This window comes from Physella acuta, unplaced genomic scaffold (assembly GCF_028476545.2).
Source record: "Physella acuta isolate Inbredline_101_S28 unplaced genomic scaffold, ASM2847654v3 ptg000256l, whole genome shotgun sequence".
Taxonomy (NCBI): domain Eukaryota; kingdom Metazoa; phylum Mollusca; class Gastropoda; family Physidae; genus Physella; species Physella acuta.
Window position 1 is genome coordinate 668,690 of NW_026731775.1, and position 23,364 is coordinate 692,053.

The following is a 23,364-nucleotide window of genomic DNA, read 5'->3' on the forward strand; positions in this document are numbered from 1 at the left end:
AGTATCCCACACACACATCCCCTGGTATCACATCAAATGCTACAGATGAGTATTTTCTACTGTTCAAACATTCTTGAGGTCAAATTAAAAAGTGTCAGAATCAATAAACAAAACCATCAGTGAGGAAATAATCCAACAAGATGACATGAAGCTGCATTACAAATAACATCAGTCCACACTCAATACAAGCATTAGTGCAAGTAAATAAATCTAACATTAGAGAAATTAATTTTTTTTTACAAACCATAGTAGCAGGATATATTATATTTCATCTAATACAATGAATAATGTTTAATAAAACATCTTTTCTTTTTTTTTTTCTTTTTACATATTTATATCACAAAACCTACAAATAATGAATTATTTATTTTTTTAAATATATTTTTTAACACAGTTGGGCCCACACATCAGCTAGCCTGTGTCCACACATTAGCTAGCCTGTGCCCACACACCAGCTAGCCTGTGTCCACACACCAGCTAGCCTGTGCCCACACATCAGCTAGCCTATGCCCACACACCAGCTAGCCTGTGCCCACACATCAGCTAGCCTATGCCCACACACCAGCTAGCCTGTGCCCACACATCAGCTAGCCTATGCCCACACACCAGCTAGCCTGTGTCCACACACCAGCTAGCCTGTGTCCACACACCAGCTAGCCTGTGTCCACACATCAGCTAGCCTGTGTCCACACACCAGCTAGCCTGTGTCCACACATCAGCTAGCCTGTGTACACACATCAGCTAGCACACGTGTGTGAGTACATGAGAGAGCTAGACAGGTTCACTTGCTAGACTGCATAGATTCAGACTCCTGGTACCGCTCCTGTTTTTTCCTGATCATTTCATCCACTCTAGCTAGCAAGAACTGCTTGTCAAATGCCTCCTAAAATGATGCAAATAATACTTTAGTCCAATAAACAAACACACTAGTCAACATTTTAAAAATGATGCAAATAATACTTTAGTCCAAAAACAAACACACTAGTCAACATTTTAAAATGATGCATGGAATACTTTAGTCCAATAAACAAACACACTAGTCAAAATTTTAAAATGATGCAAGGAATACTTTAGTCCAATAAACAAACACACTAGTCAACATTTTAAAATGATGCAAAGAATACTTTAGTCCAATAAATAAACAAAGTCAACATTTTAAATAAACAATAAGGCATAAAACAAATGGAGGTAAGATTGAATCAATTTCAGTGTTATCCATGCATAACCACAAAGTTAAAGATGCTTAATTTTAAATGGTCATCTATTGTATGCAAAGAACCCCTTCCCATTATTATTTCACATTAACGGATGATCCTTTACTTCAAGCAGACAATTCTAACAAGAACAACTGTGATATGAAGAAAAAACAATTCTAACAAGAACAACTGTGATATGAAGAAAAACCAATTCTAACAAGAACGACTGTGATATGAAGAAAAAACAATTCTAACAAGAACAACTGTGATATGAAGAAAAAACAATTCTAACAAGAACAACTGTGATATGAAGAAAAAAACAATTCTAACAAGAACAACTGTGATATGAAGAAAAAACAATTCTAACAAAAACAACTGTGATATGAAGAAAAAACAATTCTAACAAGAACGACTGTGATATGAAGAAAAAACAATTGTAACAAGAACAACTGTGATATGAAGAAAAAACAATTCTAACAAGAACGACTGTGATATGAAGAAAAAACAATTCTAACAAGAACAACTGTGATATGAAGAAAAAACAATTCTAACAAGAACAACTGTGATATGAAGAAAAAACAATTCTAACAAGAACGACTGTGATATGAAGAAAAAACAATTGTAACAAGAACAACTGTGATATGAAGAAAAAACCTACAGATCTGAGCTGATCCTTGAGGAGTTCTTCCATCTTTTTATAGCCTGCTGTCATGGCCATGTAGTAGTAGATAGCGAGTCTTAGGAGAAACAAACAGGTTGCTTACAGATTACAATCAAAAATGTTGCTTACAGATTACAATCAACAGACAGGTTGCTTACAGATTACAATCAACAGACAGGTTGCTTACAGATTACAATCAAACAAACAGGTTGCTTACAGATTACAATCAACAGGTTGCTTACAGATTACAATCAACAAACAGGTTGCTTACAGATTACAATCAACAAACATGTTGCTTACAGATTACAATCAACAAACATGTTGCTTACATATTACAATCAACATGTTGCTTACAGATTACAATCAACAAACATGTTGCTTACATATTACAATCAACAAACATGTTGCTTTCAGATTACAATCAACAAACAGGTTGCTTACAGATTACAATCAACAAACAGGTTGCTTACAGATTACAATCAACATGTTGCTTACAGATTACAATCAACAAACATGTTGCTTACAGATTACAATCAACAAACATGTTGCTTAGAGATTACAATCAACAAACATGTTGCTTTCAGATTACAATCAACAGACAGGTTGCTTACAACATACAATCAACAGACAGGTTGCTTACAACATACAATCAACAAACAAACATGCATACATGACATCAACCATATCTCTGTAAAATTCAAGGCAGTCTTCTAGGATGATGGTGATAATGAAATCTGCTACAGAACAATAACAGAATCCAGCATACTTACAGAACAATAACAGAATCCAGCATACTTACAGAACAATAACAGAATCCAGCATACTTACAGAACAATAACAGAATCCAGCATACTTACAGAACAATAACAGAATCCAGCATACTTACAGAACAATAACAGAATCCAGCATACTTACAGAACAATAACAGAATCCAGCATACTTACAGAACAATAATAAAAGCAGGAATAAAGAATCCAACCGTCCCAAAGTAGGTGACAATGCCTTTAGGTAGGTCAGGCCAGGAGTTGATCTCGTTGGTGATGACATCAAACATGACGAATTGCTCACAAGAATACATCTTAAAAGGACCGCAACTCTTGGAAGGCTGTAGACTGAAAGCAAGAAATAGACTTATCTCCCTCTCTAGATAATATACAAGAATTTTAATGTGATAGTCACTTGGTAAACCTTAAGTAAAAAGAGTAGTTTCTAATTTCAACTAGACGGGTCGATTTTTTAAAAAATTAACAAAACACAAAGTACATAATAATATAAACAAAGCACCTATATTTGCAGCAATTTTTTAGGATAAAACTTACTTGCTAATCATGTATCCTAACAAACATGAAATTGTTATAAAAGACACCAGTAGAACAGACTGGAAAAATGAATATGATCGTGAGGCTCGGTAAGCTATTTTAGGAGTTTCTGTTACATTGAGAAGCTCAAACTGTAGAAAGACAAAAAAAATTGAGTGAGTTCAAACAACTTTCATTGGGTAAGTCTACTGCATGTTAGCCTATGTTATCTAGGGTATCACTAAACTAGTCTAGACAAACTTTCTTATTAAGTCTACAGCATTAGGTGCTAAGCTATCTATGGTATCACTAAAATAGTCTAGACAAACCTTCATATTAAGTCTACAGCATTAGGTGCTAAGTTATCTATGGCATCATTAAAATAGTCTAGACAAACCTTTTTTAAAAAGAAGAAAAAAAATACTTTGAGGAATGTTAGGGCAGGAAGTATTGGTGTGAAGAACATCCCCATCCTGAAATAACAAAAACAATGTTGGCTACATTCAAACAAGGCTACAAAAGTGAGCCTGTCTAGGTTTTAGTCAATGTAAATAAATAGCCCAGTCCCATAGTTAACAGAACAGCACTTGTCTCAACAGCTTGACACTAGTCTGGTAAATATACTTGGAATCTGGTAATATATACAGATCAAGCTAAAAAAATTTAATGGAGCATCCATAAAATGGTTTCTTGCTACTTTAGCCAATGATTAAATGGGGTCACAATGGGAAACAAAGCTATTGCAGGATCAAGAAAACAGGTGAACTCTACTTCATCTATTTTACTGGGTAATTTTGACAAAAAGATTAGCAATATAACAAGAGAATGTAAAACTAGAATGTTGGCCATTTAGTACTCACCAGCAGACAGACTGAGAGTATACAATATCCAGCTAGAATGTTGGCCATTTTGTACTCACCAGCAGACAGACTGGGAGTATACAATATCCAGCTAGAATGTTGGCCATTTTGTACTCACCAGCAGACAGACTGGGAGTATACAATATCCAGCTAGAATGTTGGCCATTTTGTACTCACCAGCAGACAGACTGGGAGTATACAATATCCAGCTAGAATGTTGGCCATTTTGTACTCACCAGCAGACAGACTGAGAGTATACAATATCCAGCACCTGAAGAGGTAGGTCAAACTTGGCTCTGCCCAGCTTCTGTACTATCCATACTTTGTTGTGTAAATTGTGGTGGATTATCCTGAAAACATGTGTAAATTGTGGTGGATTATTCTGAAAACATGTGTAAATTGTGGGGGATTATCCTGAAAATGTGTAAATTGTGCAGGATTATCCTGAAAACTTGTTAATTGTGGTGGATAATCCTGAAAACATGTTCAAATGATGGGGAATTATACCTAAATCTGGTGGATTATCTTGGTTTAAAACATATAGTTATTATTTAATTTTCTATAAACTGCACTTTATTAAATAAGTAATATAAAAAAATAAGTAATATAAACACTATTATTAAATTAAAAAAAATTAAACTAATTTAAGCCTTTATTATTCTAAACCTGTATAAAAACTGAGGTGTATAAAAATCAGAGATAAACCAAACACAGCTGTTACCTGCGAGGTATTTTGATAACAAAAACAATCATTGTGACTGATATAAAATCTGTGATGCATAGTTTGTAAAACTGTTGACCAACATAGCTTTCCCAGCACTGAAAGTAAATGTTACATTCATCCAATACAGTTCAAAGTTGACCTGTCTTACTTTATAGTACAGGTGTGTAAAAGCTTACAGAGAAACAACATAAGGTATGTGGCTGACAGAAAAAAAGCCATACGGTGTGCGGCTAATAGAGAAAAGCCATCATGTGTGTACAGAAAAAGCCATTGGGTGTGTGGCTGACAGAAAAAAGCCATCAAGTGCGCATCTATTAGAGAAAAGCCATGAAGTGCATATGACTCACTGGCACCATGCCTCGCTCCTGTTTGTCATTTTCCCAGGCTGACTCCCACAGTGTGTTGCCACAGCACCGTGTAACGTTCACCTTGTTTTCCTGTGGACAGTCATAAGGCTTTCTTGCTTTTTGCTGGAGACGATAGTACACTGATGTTATGAGTACCCAAACGCTAGACAGCCGCAGAAATACTGCTCTGAATTGAAATGGGTTAAGTTTATTTTTACATGTCTATGCAAGTTATACATTCAATAAAAAAACAAGAATGTTTGTCAAACACAATCAAATTTTAATAGCTGAATGTCTTTTAAAGTTTAATTTTAAATGTCATGCAGGTTATTTAATCAAATTTAAAGCAAGAATAAAATTTAAATCTCAAAGAATATATTTTTAAAAACTAACAGTCTTTTAACTATTGTAATATTTTCATGTAGAGTTATCAACCTTTATTAAAGGGGCATAACTGCTGTTGATCTTACCGTACTATTGTTATATGGGTGGCAAAACTGTGTGAATACTCCTCAACAGCAGAGAGTGCCAGGAATATTTCAGGAACAGCAACATTGAGGAAGGATATGACTATGGACGGCAGGTAATTCAACAGGAGGTACAAGATATCACTCAAATGTTCATTTTGTTTCTGGAAAGAAAATAATGTTCAATTTCTCATCAATAATGCTAAAAACAAACTTCTGCATGCAGATCATCAAAATAAAAAATCTACTTGTTAATAAAACTGTGTTATTTAAAACAGGGCCTGGCTACAGACCCGCAGCAAGAAGTCTGTAGTGATGTAAATGGTGTAGAATGATCCAGCAAGTAACACCAGGACCAGAATATTGATCACAGTTCTCTTCACTATAAGCCGAGTTTTCTCTTGTCTTGACCGGCCTTCTCGTTTCTTTCTTGAGGCAAACTCTTGAATTGTTGTCTGAAATTCAGTAAAATGTTATTTATTGACTTATCTTTCCTTAAGGTGTCATATATGATGTCCACATAAAAGGTGTGAGAGTATGTAGATGTCCACTAATAAAATTTGACATCTATATTCTAACAGACAATAACTAACAGAAAACTTTACTTCGCTTGTTTAATTTAAACAGCAGTGCTTGTATATTTTTTTTTAAATTGCTCAACGGGTAATTAAGTCATTACAATTACTTAAAAAATAAACATGTGACCCCTGCACTAGGCAAGTGATGCAGATAAGAAGAAACAGGTTTCTGCTTGCTTCTGATATTTAAATCATTAAAATAAAATACTCACTCATTATTCTTTCAAAACAGGTTACTTATTTAGTGGTGCTTATTACACATGTAAACCACATTTTATTGGAAATCATAAGCAGATGGCCCTTAAGATCTCAGTGTATACCATGTAAAAATTAGATGTTTAAAATAAAAAATGAACAACCAGGTCTTATAAAGTAAGTTTCAAGCTTACCTTAAACTCATTGTAGATCATTCTCTGCTTGTAAACTGCCATTTTTTCACTATTGATACAGTAGTCCCATCCACCAAATACCGAGTTGGTGTACAAGGGAAAAGCTTTGTTATCAAAGTCCATCACAGATTCTTTAATGGTAGAACTGGAGCTAAAAAAGAACACATTTTTACAGTTACCAGTCATAGAAATATGAGATAAGAAATTCAACTCTATATTTGTTAATATGCATTACATCATCCTAAGTCCTTAGGGAAGTATAAAAAGATGCATTACTCTTAGAAACAATGCAACAAAATCAGCTACATAAATATTGTAATATTGATCAATGAAGTTAAGTGTTGTGAAATATGTTTAGGGTGATGAGATGTATTACTGCTGGTCTGGTGGACTGTTACTATAATCAAAAGAAGCAAAATATTATGTGGACATCCAAAGTCTGAGTAATCTGGTAGCATGATGGGTGTTACACAGGTAAATAACTTGAGAACTGCTGTAGTTGTAAGAATTATTTTTATAGCTTAAAAAATACCAAACAAATTGGCCGTTTATTAGACTCCTTGTTCCCAAGTGTCACTGCGAAATTATACCTAATTATACCTAATATTAATTATGTTGACATTAAAAAAATAATTTACTTTTTAACAATCATAATGAAGACAACGATGAAGCTGAAACCAACAGTCAACATGTAGCTTAGCCCCATGTTGTATTTGACTTCATGTGTGGTCCATGGGTCCTGGATGATTTTAAATGTCAGATTCGTGTAGTAGCCATAGAACAACATTGTATTCTGTAGCCTGCCCTGTCAGCAGAAGTAAACAAAAAACATTTCCTAAACAACCATTTTTTAATCTAGTTTTAATTAAATGAAGCTAATTTAAAAAGTGGCTAAAATGTTATTGTTGTGTGAATGTAAGCCAATTCATGTTAAAGTTTCTTCAATTTAATATTTAAGACAAATATTCAATCGATCAGTTTAAGGAGTGGTCAACATAGACTTAGAGGAGAGTTGGATAAAGGTGCTATTTCATAAAACACAGACAATAGTCAAATTTAGAAAATGTTGACTTATAGGAGAGTTGGATCAAGGTGCTACTTCATAAAACACAGACAAAAGCCAAATTTAGAAAATGTTGACTTATAGGAGAGCTGGATCAAGGTGCTATTTCATAAAACACATTTAGACAATAGTCAAATTTAGAAAATGTTGATTTATAGGAGAGTTGGATCAAGGTGCTATTTCATAAAACACATTTAGACAATAGTCAAATTTAGAAAATGTTGACTTATAGGAGAGTTGGATAAAGGTGCTATTTCATAAAACACATTTAGACAATAGTCAAATTTAGAAAATGTTGACTTATAGGAGAGTTGGATCAAGGTGCTATTTCATAAAACACATTTAGACAATAGTCAAATTTAGAAAATGTTGACTTATAGGAGAGTTGGATCAAGGTGCTATTTCATAAAACACATTTAGACAATAGTCAAATTTAGAAAATGTTGACTTATAGGAGAGTTGGATCAAGGTGCTATTTCATAAAACACATTTAGACAATAGTCAAATTTAGAAAATGTTGACTTATAGGAGAGTTGGATCAAGGTGCTATTTCATAAAACACATTTAGACAATAGTCAAATTTAGAAAATGTTGACTTATAGGAGAGTTGGATCAAGGTGCTATTTCATAAAACACATTTAGACAATAGTCAAATTTAGAAAATGTTGACTTATAGTAGAGTTGGATCAAGGTGCTACTTCATAAAACACATTTAGACAATAGTCAAATTTAGAAAATGTTGACTTATAGGAGAGTTGGATCAAGGTGCTACTTCATAAAACACATTTAGACAATAGTCAAATTTAGAAAATGTTGACTTATAGTAGAGTTGGATCAAGGTGCTACTTCATAAAACACAGACAATAGTCAAATTTAGAAAATGTTGACTTATAGGAGAGTTGGATCAAGGTGCTACTTCATAAAACACAGACAATAGTCAAATTTAGAAAATGTTGACTTATAGGAGAGTTGGATCAAGGCGCTACTTCATAAAACACAGACAATAGTCAAATTTAGAAAATGTTGACTTATAGGAGAGTTGGATCAAGGTGCTACTTCATAAAACACAGACAATAGTCAAATTTAGAAAATGTTGACTTATAGGAGAGTTGGATCAAGGTGCTACTTCATAAAACACAGACAATAGTCAAATTTAGAAAATGTTGACTTATAGGAGAGTTGGATCAAGGTGCTACTTCATAAAACACAGACAATAGTCAAATTTAGAAAATGTTGACTTATAGGAGAGTTGGATCAAGGTGCTACTTCATAAAACACAGACAATAGTCAAATTTAGAAAATGTTGACTTATAGGAGAGTTGGATCAAGGTGCTACTTCATAAAACACAGACAATAGTCAAATTTAGAAAATGTTGACTTATAGGAGAGTTGGATCAAGGTGCTACTTCATAAAACACAGACAATAGTCAAATTTAGAAAATGTTGACTTATAGGAGAGTTGGATCAAGGTGCTACTTCATAAAACACAGACAATAGTCAAATTTAGAAAATGTTGACTTATAGGAGAGTTGGATCAAGGTGCTACTTCATAAAACACAGACAATAGTCAAATTTAGAAAATGTTGACTTATAGGAGAGTTGGATCAAGGTGCTATTTCATAAAACACAATTAGACAATAGTCAAATTTAGAAAATGTTGACTTATAGGAGAGTTGGATCAAGGTGCTACTTCATAAAACACAGACAATAGTCAAATTTAGAAAATGTTGACTTATAGGAGAGTTGGATCAAGGTGCTACTTCATAAAACACATTTAGACAATAGTCAAATTTAGAAAATGTTGACTTATAGGAGAGTTGGATCAAGTTGCTATTTCATAAAACACATTTAGACAAAAGTCAAATTTAGAAAATGTTGACTTATAGGAGAGTTGGATCAAGGTGCTACTTCGTAAAACACATTTAGACAATAGTCAAATTTAGAAAATGTTGACTTATAGGAGAGTTGGATCAAGGTGCTATTTCATAAAACACATTCAGACAATAGTCAAATTTAGAAAATGTTGACTTATAGGAGAGTTGGATCAAGGTGCTACTTCATAAAACACAGACAATAGTCAAATTTAGAAAATGTTGACTTATAGGAGAGTTGGATCAAGGTGCTACTTCATAAAACACATTTAGACAATAGTCAAATTTAGAAAATGTTGACTTATAGGAGAGTTGGATCAAGTTGCTATTTCATAAAACACATTTAGACAATAGTCAAATTTAGAAAATGTTGACTTATAGGAGAGTTGGATCAAGGTGCTACTTCATAAAACACAGACAATAGTCAAATTTAGAAAATGTTGACTTATAGGAGAGTTGGATCAAGGTGCTACTTCATAAAACACAGACAATAGTCAAATTTAGAAAATGTTGACTTGCAGTGCTATTTGATAAACAAATGTAGGTAACAATGTCAGCCTACTGTAAATTTGGACTTACTGTTCCCTGTGCTATATCAAGAAATATCATCCAAACACTTTTCCTACTGGAAACATTGTAGGATTTTTCTTTGTATGCCCTGCTACATCTGACCATGTTGTTGTGGAAGTAGTTGTCACTGGTGTTGGGCAGCAAATGAATCTCACTCTCCTGGTCACTGTAGGTCAGCTGAGGGATGTAGATGAAGCACAGGTAGAGGAAAAACACAATGAAGTTGATATTCACAAGCCACCTGGTGAAGCGGAAATAAGTTGATGTTGCTATTCCAAAATGACCTGTAAATAAAAATTGGTAAAAGATATTGTTAAAATTGTTGTATGTGAAATATGGACAACAAACATGAATTTCATTTTACTATGATTTAAACTTTTTTTTTTATGGTTTATACCTTCTATCTCTCTGAATTGTTGAGTCCAAAAATTGAGCCTGTGCCAAAAATCACTCACATTTTCAGCAGATGCACGAAGACCCTGAAAGAAAAACTTACTACATTACTGCGCTTTTCTGCTTTAGAAGTTTAAGTTAGGGAACAATATTATCTACCATGTTAATTTTGCAAGGTTCAGTATGACAAAAACAGTGGCAAGATTTTACCTTAACAATCCTCTTAGGATAAGTCAACAGGTGACGGGTGCTATCTACTGTGTCTTGTCCCGTTCTGTCAAGGAAAAGATGCAACATTAAACCAGGATAGAAACATTTGTTTTGACTGCCTGTTTCCACGACTTCCTAAAATAGATTCTGGATTTTATTTGGGACATGAACTACAACAGTCATCATGTTAAAATACAACAAGTTCTGTAGACCTTCAAGCAGAAGTAGGGTGAGGATTTATTCATGTGATTTTAGAAACATTAACGGATGAGAAAAATAAAATTTCTTTTAAACATTTCAAGTCATCTTCTTTGTTGAAGACAAAATTGTGAACTAAAAATGTGTTTATTGAGTATACAATGTTGCAATGTATCTGTAGGCAGAATCAAATTAGAAAATAAATGTATGGGTTAAATAGACAGAGTTTTCTGGTGACACGAATCAAATTCTAGTTGTGTACCTTTAGTTATTACATTCACTGATTGATAGATAAAGATGATGGCTATTTTAAAAATGATACATGTCTTTTACATTAGCATTTATTCTCACACTACCGAGAAGAGAGTAGCATTTATTTCCTACTGTGATTTTAGATTTGTCTTTTCTTATTGCTAAAAAAAAAACAAAAAGAATAAACCAAGCTAGAAGCACTTCTTGTAAAATAAAGTTTTGAGTGTCATGAAAGAAAGAGAGTATTGAGGCTGTCCACTAGTACCTTGCCAGCATGGCCTGCTTCAATGTCTGCTCTTGTTTGCTGGTGATCAGCCGGACTGTCAGACTTTTTGTTCTCTTCCTTCTACTTGGCAGTCCAACCTCTTCATATTCATCCTCTTCCAACTCCGGGTCTCCATCAAGAATGATTTGGCCCTCCGGCACCTTCCCGACCCTATTCTTGCCTATCCTACTCTTGCGCCGGACACGAATGGTGGAGACAAACCTGCGAGCCAGGCTGTAGTCGGAGAAGTTTGTGCTTTTCTTACAGACCAGCTCACCTGCTGAGGCTACCTGCAGGCGGTACTGCCTGTAATAGTCGTAGCCATTGACTGGCACGCTGTGGTTACGCCTGGTTCTCAATGGCCTGACAGCCTTCTTGCGCTCAGACTTCCAGCGCATGTCAAATGTACGTGTGCTCAAGTTGCTCATGTTTAGAATAACATCTGCAGTGGTGAGTGTGGGCTGGCAGAGAATATCAAAGCCCACTGCACTTAATCTCTCCACTTGGGCCTGGTCAGATGGTGGACCAGGTTCCCTGTCTTCTACTGTCTCTGAACTTCCACTGACACCTTTTTCCTGACTAGCTAACACTTGGATAGGAGGCTCTTCAGCCTTTCTACTTGTGTTATGCTCTTCAGAGCTAGCAGCTGTTGTACTTGTGGAATATTCCACAAAATTTTCACTAGGATTCTGATCAACGCTTTCATCCATTTTATATTTGTCCAAATGTTTTAGGTATAATTAACTAATAAAATGTAACAGTTTAAAAATTAAGCAATAATCTATATTTATGGTAATGCAGCTAGTTAATTTAAATAATTTTTAAATTCTAAATGTAGGCATCAACAACTGTATAACCAACAGACACCATTTAGGTATAACCATCAGACACCAGTAAAGTGCTGTATAACCATCAGACACCAGTAAAGTATTGTATAACCATCAGACACCAGTAAAGTGCTGTATAACCAACAGACACCAGTAAAAAACTGTATAACCAACAGACACCAGTAATGTATTACCATCAGACACCAGTAAAGTGCTGTATAACCATCAGACACCAATAAAGTACTGTATAACCAACAGACACCAGTAAAGTGCTGTATAACCATCAGACACAAGTAAAGTGCTGTATAACCTTCAGACACCAGTAAGGTACTGTATAACCAACAGACACCAGTAAAAACCTGTATAACCAACAGACACCAGTAAAAAACTGTATAACCATCAGACACCAGTAAAAAATTGTATAACCCACAGACACCAGTAAAGTGCTGTATAACCAACAGACACCAATAAAAAACTGTATAACGCACAGACACCAGTAAAGTAAAGTATAACCAACAGACACCAGTAAAAAACTGTATAACCAACAGACACCAGTAAGGTATAACCAACAGACACTAGTAAAGAGTTATGCACAACTGTGTGCATCACCAAGAATTCAAGTATGAAAAGATTAAATTTCAAATATCGTGATGTTTTCTTCTATCAACATCTTCAAAATGGCTAATCTATAGTTGTGTAATGAATATTTTTACCCTTGGTAGGCCTAATGTGAATAATGCTGAAGACTTTTCTAAGATTTTTTAAACTTATCTTTAAAATTACATTTGCATTTATGCTAATTTCACACTACTGAGAAGTGAGTAGCATTTATTTCCTACTGTGATTTAAATAAACACATTTTTATAATTAACAGATTTTGTAGGTGCGTAACCCTAATATTAATGGCCTACTATGAAGTCATCTGTCCAATTATCATAGCCTACTATAAAATAAAGTCATCTATTGAATGTTCATAGTCTACTATAAAGTCATCTATTAAATGTTCATAGCCTACTATAAAGTCATGTATTAAATGTTCATAGTCTACTATAAAGTCATGTATTAAATGTTCATAGTATACTATAAAGTCATCTATTAAATGTTCATAGTCTACTATAAAGCCATATCAAATGTTCATGACTAACGTACTATGTGATACCCATAAATGTCAACTTGGTATTTGCATACAAAAGGTCCTTCCAGCCCCACAAAAACAACCAGAATTCCAACAAATATTACTGGGGTTTTTTTTTATAGATTTTTTTAGTCCTTACAACATACACATAATCTACGTCATTTTTTTTTTTACAGCGTGCTGTTTCCCGGAGAAATACTGGTAACGTTCCCTTCCCCCCCCCCCCCCCCCCACTAATAATCCTAACTTTAATGAGATGAAAAGTTAATGAATGCGGCATGCACGAGCAATTTGCAAGTTGCGTCAATAACTGTGGTGTAGCGCTTCTATCGCTAGCCAACCACTGCAAGCCCTAATCATTGCTTTGATCCCAACCTTTAAATGGTCACGAACTAAGGGGAACCACTCCAAGCGATTAGTTAGACACGAGCCTGCCTTCAAATATTCCCCTGATCTACCAGCGCTCGCAGTGTTTGACCCCAACTTTCAAATATTCCCCTGGTCAAGTGGTCCACACAATGACCCAGTGTCTGGTCAAGACAGTGTCACCGTTGTCACTCAATTTGTCACATTTTCACCGGAAGTGGGGCACATTAGTTACAGAGATGGCTAACTACAAACAGAACGCTTGGCCAAATCAATGAGACCTGCGTCATCATACACATCACGTGGCACGGCTAAATGAACATAAACATCGCCAGCAACACCCACAAAACACCATCAAGGTGTCACCACTCAGAAATGGTCGGCTAACGCTCTAGCTACTATACAACATGGCACATGGGATAAATATAACATGACAACATCTAGTTCATCTAAACAATGAAGGTAATTACTGTGAGAGTCTTTGTTGCCATAGAAACTATGTCACCGATTATTTAAAAATGCAGCCAAGAATAGCTTTAAAAAAATTGTTGTCTTGATGAGAGCATTGATCTTGTTGACAATAACAAAGACAATAAATGACCACATTTAAAACCTACATCGGGAAAATCTGCTGATAGACACACAAGCTATTACTACAGCTAAACACAGGCTAATGTTACAGCTAGACACCCAGGCTAAAGTTACAGCTAGACACAGGCTAATCTTGATACTGATGAAGGTTGTTTCTCCCAGGGTGCCACATTAACCAGTTGAAATCTATTCAGGTGTGACAAAATCTCAAGGAGTGCCACAAGATGTCCATGTCAAAGGGAAGTAGAAAGATGCGTTCATTAACAGATAATGTGCTAGACGAGACGAGGACTGGGTATAAGACATTGGCACGTCTACACGTTGTACAACCATCAGCACTTCATTTACCAAAGGAAAAAATAACAAGCCGTTGGCAGTAACTATTTCACCACACAACACCCAGCATAAGTTAATACTATAAATGAGCTTAATAGAGTAAATAAAAATGTCATAATGGGACAACACAGGCTGATTTTGAGTTCATTGATATATGATTTATCGAACAGATATATGATTTATTGACCTTGGTTCACTGACTTATGGTATACCGACCATTGGTTCATCGAGCTACGAATCATGGACTTAGGTTCATGGTTCGTAGACCCAAGGTAAACAAACACACGGGCCAATGTTCTGTACACTAATGAACGTGATCACTGGATGGTATCACAGCAAAAGATAGTCTGTTACAACAACAAAAAATTATTTGAAAACGTGAGGTGTTTCAAACTTCATGCATAAAATAATGGCGCGGACCTCGTTTATACGATGATATTCTACAAACCGAATTCCCTAATTCCACCCCCCTCTTCTTTTAACGTCAAATATGTCGAATATTTCCTTCCAACTTTTCACGCTCCTGACCCTAATCAATGCCACCACTGCAAGCGCTCCAAACATCAGCCAACATGAAAACTGTTTTTAACGGTACATTTTTCCCCACACCGGAAACGTCAGGGCAACATTTTTTTGGGGGAGGAGAGAGGGAGGGGGAGAGAGGGAGGGGGAGATCAAAGTAGTGCCGAGCCCCGTTAAGCAGAACAGTACCAGGTGATGGCTAATAGAATAATTAGTGATCTACGCCTTCAATACGTGCAGCTGTTTCTTCTGTCTGTCAAATAGATAAAACATCGGTCCATGACGCTGCTGAAAGGTTACATACATACATCTACTGCTGTAGCAATGGAACATTGTCTACAGTCTACATACTTCTGTCTTTATGCGTCTGTAACAAACGTACATACACACTTCTGTCTATACAGATATGTCTGTCTCTATACATCTGTAACATACTTCAATCTATGTCCAACTGTAACAAGGTCACAGGCATATTTAATTTATACTGTCATAGCATACTTCCCGCTCTAAAAAGGTCACTTACACAACTTCTGGTTATATTACCATGTCAAGGTCACAAAGGGACTACATACGTCAGCCTATACTAATGTAGCATAAAGTAAGCCTATATTACCGTGGCAAGGTCACATACATACGTCAGCCTATACTGATGTAGCATAACGTAAGCCTATATTACCGTGTCAAGGTCACATACATACGTCAGCCTATACTGATGTAGCACAACGTAAGCCTATATTACCGTGGCAAGGTCACATACATACGTCAGCCTATACTGATGTAGCACAACGTAAGCCTATATTACCGTGGCAAGGTCACATACATACGTTAGCCTATACTGATGTAGCATAACGTAAGCCTATATTACCGTGTCAAGGTCACATACATACGTCAGCCTATACTGATGTAGCATAACGTAAGCCTTTATTACCGTGTCAAGGTCACATACATACGTCAGCCTATACTGATGTAGCATAACGTAAGCCTATATTACCGTGGCAAGGTCACATACATACGTCAGCCTATACTGATGTAGCATAACGTAAGCCTATATTACCGTGGCAAGGTCACATACATACGTCATCCTATACTGATGTAGCATAACGTAAGCCTATATTACCGTGGCAAGGTCACATACATACGTCATCCTATACTGATGTAGCATAACGTAAGCCTATATTACCGTGGCAAGGTCACATACATACGTCAGCCTATACTGATGTAGCATAACGTAAGCCTATATTACCGTGGCAAGGTCACATACATACGTTAGCCTATACTGATGTAGCATAACGTAAGCCTATATTACCGTGGCAAGGTCACATACATACGTCATCCTATACTGATGTAGCATAACGTAAGCCTATATTACCGTGGCAAGGTCACATACATACGTCAGCCTATACTGATGTAACATAACGTAAGCCTATATTACCGTGGCAAGGTCACATACATACGTCAGCCTATACTGATGTAGCATAACGTAAGCCTATATTACCGTGGCAAGGTCACATACGTACGTCAGCCTATACTAATGTAGCATAACGTAAGCCTATATTACCGTGTCAAGGTCACATACATACGTCAGCCTATACTGATGTAGCATAACGTAAGCCTATATTACCGTGACAAGACCACGTACATACGTCAGCCTATACTGATGTAGCATAACGTAAGCCTATATTACCGTGGCAAGGTCACATACATACGTCAGCCTATACTGATGTAGCATAACGTAAGCCTATATTACCGTGGCAAGGTCACATACATACGTCAGCCTATACTGATGTAGCATAACGTAAGCCTATATTACCGTGGCAAGGTCACATACATACGTCAGCCTATACTGATGTAGCATAACATAAGCCTAGATTACCGTGGCAAGGTCACATACATACGTCAGCCTATACTGATGTAGCATAACGTAAGCCTATATTACCGTGGCAAGGTCACATACATACGTCAGCCTATACTGATGTAGCATAACATAAGCCTATATTACCGTGGCAAGGTCACATACATACGTCAGCCTATACTGATGTAGCATAACGTAAGCCTATATTACCGTGGCAAGGTCACATACATACGTCAGCCTATACTGATGTAGCATAACATAAGCCTATATTACCGTGGCAAGGTCACATACATACATACGTCAGCCTATACTGATGTAGCATAACGTAAGCCTATATTACCGTGGCAAGGTCACATACATACGTCAGCCTATACTGACGTAGCAACGTCAGCCTATACTGATGTAGCATAACGTAAGCCTATATTACCGTGACAGGACCACATACAAACGTCAGCCTATACTGATGTAGCATAACGTAAGCCTAGATTACCGTGACAGGACCACATACAAACGTCAGCCTATACTGATGTAGCATAACGTAAGCCTAGATTACCGTGACAAGACCACATACAAACGTCAGCCTATACTGACGTAGTAGAACCTAAGCCTGTATTACCGTGACAAGACCACGTACATACGTCAGCCTATACTGAAGTAGTATAAGCTAAGCCTGTATAACCAACGCCACGCTCCCTAAGAGTAACAAATCGCCAATGGACAAGCGCTGGAAATACATGCACCGAATCAACCTATAAAACTAGCAGACGACGGGACTGACTGAGACTGTCGGAGGCCTGAGTGTCGCCACTAGCTGACCCACGTGATCCACACGCCACTGAGAGTGTCAATGTTGGTGGACAAACACCAGTTGACCAAACGCTGGTAGCCATCGTGCAACACAAGGCGAGTTGTAGCACCAACATTTACACTCGATCTATGGCCAACACTTTATAAGGGCGGACAATGGACATTTCAGAATCTAGAACACATTTTTGTCAACTCCAGTTATTTATACGACCAACATTATATCAAGTCGGACAATGGACATTTCAGAATCTAGAACACATTTTTGTCAACTCCAGTTATTTATACGACCAACATTATATCAAGTCGGACAATGGACATTTCAGAATCTAGAACATGTTTTTGTCAACTCCAGTTATTAATACGACCAATATTATATCAAGTCGGACAATGGACATTTCAGAATCTAGAACACATTTTTTGTCAACTACAGAATATGATAAAGTCGGACGATATAACCAAAAAACTTCAACCTTATTCTTTACAAGCCCAGAAGGTTAATACATCAGTATCGACAAACCAAAGATTGAACCATGTCCATAGTAAGCTATTCATGTATGTCTGATGTCAGTACACGCTTGTTAAAGTGTCTATAAGTGCTCCCCACTCCACCTGTGAGCATTCAGCGCATGCAGACAAACAGCGAATAAAAAACGTTTAGCTAACGAGACATGTCCCCACATAACTATCAGACATGTAATTAATAGATGGATATCTAAACCCGTCATCGTGACGAGGTCAGGGGTGGAGAGATCAGCAGATAGATTACTCACAGTTACACCTTGACAGTCGCGCGTACAAGTGAACAGTTTAGTTCGAGGGCAGGTCTATACAGCCGTGTGTACACTACATGACTACAGCTTGATGCGAGGCTGTAGAGAGGTGCGACCCACCCACCCTGAACTAGTGAACAGTTTAGTTCGAGGGCAGGTCTATACAGCCGTGTGTACACTACATGACTACAGCTTGCAAGTGAACAGTTTAGTTAGAGGGCAGGTCTATACAGCCGTGTGTACACTACATGACTACAGATTGATGCGAGGCTGTAGAGATGCGACACACCCACCCTGAACTAGTGAACAGTTTAGTTAGAGGGCAGGTCTATACAGCCGTGTGTACACTACATGACTACAGCTTGCAAGTGAACAGTTTAGTTAGAGGGCAGGTCTATACAGCCGTGTGTACACTAAATGACTACAGCTTGATGCCAGGCTGTAGAGATGCGACCCACCCACCCTGAACAAGTGAACAGTTTAGTTAGAGGGCAGGTCTATACAGCCGTGTGTACACTACATGACTACAGCTTGCAAGTGAACAGTTTAGTCAGAGGGCAGGTCTATACAGCCGTGTGTACACTACATGACTACAGCTTGATGCCAGGCTGTAGAGATGCGACCCACCCACCCTGAACTAGTGAACAGTTTAGTTAGAGGGCAGGTCTATACAGCCGTGTGTACACTACATGACTACAGATTGATGCGAGGCTGTAGAGATGCGACCCACCCACCCTGAACTAGTGAACAGTTTAGTTAGAGGGCAGGTCTATACAGCCGTGTGTACACTACATGACTACAGCTTGCAAGTGAACAGTTTAGTCAGAGGGCAGGTCTATACAGCCGTGTGTACACTAAATGACTACAGCTTGATGCCAGGCTGTAGAGATGCGACCCACCCACCCTGAACAAGTGAACAGTTTAGTTAGAGGGCAGGTCTATACAGCCGTGTGTACACTACATGACTACAGCTTGATGCCAGGCTGTAGAGATGCGACCCACCCACCCTGAACAAGTGAACAGTTTAGTTAGAGGGCAGGTCTATACAGCCGTGTGTACACTACATGACTACAGATTGATGCGAGGCTGTAGAGATGCGACCCACCCACCCTGAACTAATGAACAGTTTAGTTAGAGGGCAGGTCTATACAGCCGTGTGTACACTACATGACTACAGATTGATGCGAGGCTGTAGAGATGCGACCCACCCACCCTGAACAAGTGAACAGTTTAGTTAGAGGGCAGGTCTATACAGCCGTGTGTACACTACATGACTACAGATTGATGCGAGGCTGTAGAGATGCGACCCACCCACCCTGAACTAATGAACAGTTTAGTTAGAGGGCAGGTCTATACAGCCGTGTGTACACTACATGACTACAGCTTGCAAGTGAACAGTTTAGTCAGAGGGCAGGTCTATACAGCCGTGTGTACACTACATGACTACAGATTGATGCGAGGCTGTAGAGATGCGACCCACCCACCCTGAACTAGTGAACAGTTTAGTTAGAGGGCAGGTCTATACAGCCGTGTGTACACTACATGACTACAGCTTGATGCGAGGCTGTAGAGAGATACGACCCACCCACCCTGAACTAGTGAACAGTTTAGTTAGAGGGCAGGTCTATACAGCCGTGTGTACACTACATGACTACAGCTTGCAAGTGAACAGTTTAGTCAGAGGGCAGGTCTATACAGCCGTGTGTACACTACATGACTACAGCTTGATGCCAGGCTGTAGAGATGCGACCCACCCACCCTGAACTAGTGAACAGTTTAGTTAGAGGGCAGGTCTATACAGCCGTGTGTACACTACATGACTACAGCTTGATGCCAGGCTGTAGAGATGCGACCCACCCACCCTGAACAAGTGAACAGTTTAGTTAGAGGGCAGGTCTATACAGCCGTGTGTACACTACATGACTACAGCTTGATGCGACCCACCCACCCTGAACAAGTGAACAGTTTAGTTAGAGGGCAGGTCTATACAGCCGTGTGTACACTACATGACTACAGCTTGATGCGAGGCTGTAGAGAGATACGACCCACCCACCCTGAACATCTTGAACATGATCAGACCCAGGCACAGTTTCCTTTTACCAAATGTCACGACATTGGCTGCGTGCGTGAGTGTATGTGTGCGCGTGTATGTGTGCTTGTGTGCGTGCATATGTTTGCTTGAGTGTGCGCGTGATGTGTATGGGTGTGCGCGTGTATGTGTACTAGTCTGTGCCTCTCAGTATGTGTGTAAGTACTTGTATGAGTACGTTTTGTTACACACAAGCCAAAGTACAAGAAACATAACTTATCTAAACTGATGTCTCAGACAGAGTTAACGAACCTATTGATTAGAATCTTTGTGTTGTATTGCCATAATGCCGCGGCGTACAACACCATAAAAACAACGTAAGCCATATATAATTAATTAAAATGCTCAGTGAAAGAAAATGTATGGGTGGGCGTGAACTATAGCAATACTTTGCTTTACTACAACAGAAATCCACCCAAGAATCAACACAAATATTGACGACTAAATCCACGCAATAAAATGAAAATTTTAAAATCCAGTGTACACTGCGCGGGAAATAATTCACAGTAAATTTAATTCCTATAAAGAACGTGAAGTATTACACTCCATTTTCTAGTTTATACCAATAAACTTTCCACCAATACGAATGAATGACTTCCCATCAAGTGATGGGCTAATAATGAGCGCACACGACTGTATCAAGTAACTGGTATCACAGTGAGTTCCCCTAGAGACCACTTCCCCCTCCCTCCCCCACTAGCAGCTTTGATTAGCATTGTTGTAGCGGCATGTGAGTGCAGGCAGGAGAGTAAACACTGCTAGCAGGGACCTCGTCACATTACCGTACTTCACCGCACAAACGTCCAGCAGCCTCGTCACATTACCGTACTTCACTGCACAAACGTCCAGCAGTCTCGTCACATTACCGTACTTCACTGCACAAACGTCCAGCAGCATGGTCACATTACCGTACTTCACTGCACAAATGTTCAGCAGTCTTGTCACATTACCCGGACAATGTTCAATACAGTTTTAGAACACATTTTTAATTAACCTTCTTATAACTTCCTTGTGTGTTACCTGACATCAATCAATAACAATCTTTGCATAGTTTTCATGCGAACTCAACACAGTTGGGATAATGATATGTAAATAACTGTCCCCACTCTTATCAACATATATTTTTGTCATGTCCCTACTCTTATCAACACATAACTATGTCAACATGTCCCCACTCTTATCAACACATAACTATGTCAACATGTCCCCACTCTTATCAACACTATGTCAACATGTCCCCACTCTTATCAACACATAACTATGTCAACATGTCCCCACTCTTATCAACACTATGTCAACATGTCCCCACTCTTATCAACACATAACTATGTCAACATGTCCTCACTCTTATCAACACTATGTCAACATGTCCCCACTCTTATCAACACATAACTATGTCAACATGTCCCCACTCTTATCAACACATAACTATGTCAACATGTCCCCACTCTTATCAACACATAACTATGTCAACATGTCCCCACTCTTATCAACACTATGTCAACATGTCCCCACTCTTATCAACACATAACTATGTCAACATGTCCCCACTCTTATCAACACTATGTCAACATGTCCCCACTCTTATCAACACATAACTATGTCAACATATCCCCACTCTTATCAACACATAACTATGTCAAGATGACCCCACTTTTATTAACACAAAACTATGTCAACATATCCCCACTCTTATTAACACAAAACTATGTCAACATATCCCCACTCTTATCAACACTATGTCAACATGTCCCCAGTCTTATCAACACATAACTATGTCAACATGTCCCCACTCTCATCAACACATAACTATGTCAACATGTCCCCACTCTTATCAACACTATGTCAACATGTCCCCACTCTTATCAACACATAACTATGTCAACATGTCCCCACTCTTATCAACACATAACTATGTCAAGATGACCCCACTTTTATTAACACAAAACTATGTCAACATATCCCCACTCTTATTAACACAAAACTATGTCAACATATCCCCACTCTTATCAACACTATGTCAACATGTCCCCACTCTTATCAACACTATGTCAACATGTCCCCACTCTTATCAACACATAACTATGTCAACATGTCCCCACTCTTAACAACACTATGTCAACATGTCCCCACTCTTATCAACACATAACTATGTCAACATGTCCCCACTCTTATCAACACATAACTATTTCAACATGTCCCCACTCTTATCAACACATAACTATGTCAACATGTCCCCACTCTTATCAACACTATGTCAACATGTCCCCACTCTTATCAACACTATGTCAACATGTCCCCACTCTTATCAACACATAACTATGTCAACATGTCCCCACTCTTATAAATACATAACTATTTCAACATGTCCCCACTCTTATCAACACATAACTATCTTAGCTAAATTTAATACACAAGTTTTGGTGAGTTTCACATAGCATTATGTGTCAGTAATCATTGAAGATAATTTAATATCATGAGGTTCACAATAGGTGTATGATTTCACTGTATTCTTACTAAAACTAACTTGATAATAGTTAATCTATTTGAACAAGCCGTTCATTTTTTTTTAATAACTATGTTATTTGTTAACACCTTCCCCCCCCCCCCCCCCCCCATCCTTTTTTACTTATTGCACTAATGGATCAACCAAGAGGTGCATAGCTTAAAGATAAACAGATATGATGAATATCAATGTAACAGGCATGACAAGTTTATAGACATTAA

At 37.8% G+C, this 23,364-nt stretch overlaps 1 protein-coding gene across 4 annotated transcripts in view; it reads right to left on the reverse strand.

Annotated features, from left to right (window-relative positions):
* Positions 1-318: 318 nt before the first annotated feature.
* The window catches only part of LOC131938754 (transmembrane channel-like protein 7), a 29,337-nt gene continuing 6,291 nt past the window's right edge, over positions 319-23,364 (reverse strand). For all 4 annotated transcript variants that reach the window (XM_059296902.1, XM_059296900.1, XM_059296903.1 and 1 more), the window contains exons 6-20: positions 10,628-10,691; positions 10,422-10,503; positions 10,034-10,308; positions 7,159-7,325; positions 6,521-6,671; positions 5,847-6,008; positions 5,557-5,717; positions 5,087-5,273; positions 4,737-4,834; positions 4,252-4,365; positions 3,553-3,628; positions 3,177-3,307; positions 2,802-2,969; positions 1,855-1,933; positions 319-883 (exon numbers count right to left, since the gene is read on the reverse strand). In XM_059296902.1, the coding sequence (XP_059152885.1) occupies positions 782-883; positions 1,855-1,933; positions 2,802-2,969; positions 3,177-3,307; positions 3,553-3,628; positions 4,252-4,365; positions 4,737-4,834; positions 5,087-5,273; positions 5,557-5,717; positions 5,847-6,008; positions 6,521-6,671; positions 7,159-7,325; positions 10,034-10,308; positions 10,422-10,503; positions 10,628-10,691 (2,017 nt within the window). In that variant the 3' untranslated portion in view covers positions 319-781. The remainder of the gene's footprint in view (positions 884-1,854; positions 1,934-2,801; positions 2,970-3,176; positions 3,308-3,552; positions 3,629-4,251; positions 4,366-4,736; positions 4,835-5,086; positions 5,274-5,556; positions 5,718-5,846; positions 6,009-6,520; positions 6,672-7,158; positions 7,326-10,033; positions 10,309-10,421; positions 10,504-10,627; positions 10,692-23,364) is intronic.